Source organism: Hyperoodon ampullatus (assembly GCF_949752795.1).
Source record: "Hyperoodon ampullatus genome assembly, chromosome: 4".
Lineage (NCBI taxonomy): Eukaryota > Metazoa > Chordata > Mammalia > Artiodactyla > Ziphiidae > Hyperoodon > Hyperoodon ampullatus.
Genome location: NC_136917.1, coordinates 92,254,193 through 92,256,369, shown reverse-complemented (window position 1 = coordinate 92,256,369; position 2,177 = coordinate 92,254,193). Strand labels below are relative to the sequence as shown.

At 42.3% G+C, this 2,177-nt stretch overlaps 1 protein-coding gene across 1 annotated transcript; it reads left to right on the top strand.

The window, feature by feature from the left end:
* Nucleotides 1–387: 387 nt before the first annotated feature.
* Nucleotides 388–1,832, top strand: MACIR (macrophage immunometabolism regulator; the record flags this gene model as incomplete). Its single annotated transcript, XM_079703983.1, has 1 exon — nt 388–1,832. The coding sequence occupies exon 1, from the start codon at nt 1,209–1,211 to the stop codon at nt 1,830–1,832; it is 624 nt and encodes a 207-aa protein (XP_079560109.1). The 5' UTR covers nt 388–1,208.
* Nucleotides 1,833–2,177: the final 345 nt, after the last annotated feature.

The window sequence follows — 2,177 nt, the reverse complement described above, 5'->3', positions numbered from 1 at the left end:
CACTCAGTTTTCCTTGGATTTTATTTTCCAAAATTCCATCTGCAAGTTTCTAGGAACCTGGCCATTGTTTGTGGTACTTCTGGTTGCTGGGGTTTTCCAAATTATATAATGTGATCATTGTGATGAATAATATTAGTATTCATTGTGAATTGTTCTGCCATTTACCAAACTATTCAAAAGTGCACTGTCTTAGGTGTTACAGAATAAAATAACTGTCAAATCTGTGGTATATTTTAGGATTAAATAGTCAAATAACATTTGATTTTTATATATGTTTAATATTAAAAATGGCCTGATTTACTGGATTTAGGATTAACTTTTAAACTACAAAAGGTTTTCTTTAAATAATTGATCGGAGATACAGAATAAGGAACATTTACAAGGTTTGTGGGAACCTTCCCTTAAGACTCCTCCATACCTTGAAATTTTTTTTAGGTCTAAATTGGATTCTTTGGAGAAATTAATCAGCTTTTACCTTTTATTGTATGCCCCTTAAACACAGTTGAAGAGTTAATTTTAAAGTTAATTTTTGGGGCTTCCCTGGTGGTGCAGTGGTTGAGAGTCCTCCTGCCGATGCAGAGGACACGGGTTCGTGCCCCGGTCCAGGAAGATCCCACATGCCGTGGAGCGACTGGGCCCGTGAGCCATGGCCGCTGGGCCTGCGCGTCCGGAGCCTGTGCTCCGCAACAGGAGAAGCCACAACAGTGAGGGGCCCGCGTACTGCAAAAAAAAAAAAAAAAAAAAAAAAAGTTAATTTGTATGTTGGAAATATTTTGTGCATTCTTATGAAATTGTGTATGATTATTTTTATTTGCTTCATTATGTTGAGCTCTGTATTGGATTTGCTTAATAATCACATCAAGGAATAAACTTTGTGTGATTGAATGGAGTGCTGCATTTAGAGAAGTATTGCTGTTGTTTTCTGTTAACGCTTCTCCATATAAGCCTTTCAGTAGTCCTTCAGACTTTAATTTAACCTGCCTTAGTTCTTGAAGGCAGAGAAGTAGTAGTCATTTCATGCTTGCTGTGGAACATTTAATAGACATAGATAAAAATCTGTCAGATGTACATTGGCTGTTTTTCAGGCCGGTGTTACTTCATGCTCCCTGAGCCTTCTCAAACCACCCAGCTTGGCCCGAGGTTCTGAGCGTTATACTCTTCTAATCTGAGTCTGTCTGCTTTTAGGAGTGTGCAGACTGGTGCCTAAAATGGAAGTAGATGTTAATGGAGAGTCCAGAAGTACCCTGACCACCCTGCCCTTGCCCGTGGCCGAGGTGAGCTCCCCGGGAAAGGCAGAGGTGGAGAAGCCCCGCTGTTCCAGCACTCCGTGCTCGCCGATGCGCCGGACTGTGTCAGGCTACCAGATCCTCCACATGGACTCTAACTATTTGGTTGGCTTCACGACTGGTGAGGAACTCCTGAAGTTAGCCCAGAAGTGCACAGGAGGTGAAGAGAGTAAGGGAGAAGCCGTGCCTTCCTTGCGCTCCAAACAGCTGGATGCAGGACTTGCTCGTTCCTCTCGTTTGTATAAAACCAGAAGTAGGTACTACCAGCCGTACGAGATTCCAGCTGTCAATGGCAGGAGGCGAAGGCGGATGCCCAGCTCAGGAGACAAGTGCACTAAATCTTTACCTTATGAACCTTATAAGGCCCTCCATGGGCCTCTGCCTCTCTGTCTTCTTAAAGGTAAGAGGGCTCACTCCAAATCTCTGGACTACCTCAATCTAGATAAAATGAACATCAAGGAGCCAGCTGACACAGAAGTGCTACAGTACCAGCTTCAACACCTGACCCTCAGAGGGGACCGTGTGTTTGCTAGGAATAATACATGAGTGACTTGCAGAGAATGTAAACCAGTTTAGGTCAGCCTACACTTGGCTAGAAAATTCCACTGTTGTACTCTGTACAGGACTCTTTACATTATAGATGGTTAAATCAGCTAAGTGTTCCTGGAACATAAAAATTGGATCAAATTTTGAATACAGGAATGAAATCACAGGTACTTGAGGTGAAATCGTTCTAGAGCACGCAACTGCAAGGAAAACAGAATGTTGACCATTAGTTTGTTTCGCTTTTTAGCTGGGAGAAAAAGGCTTTGGTACAGTAATATCGTCTTTAAAATTCTGATACTCAAATTGGAAATGTTATCTGCTTGGTTGTTGCTGACTTGGTATGAT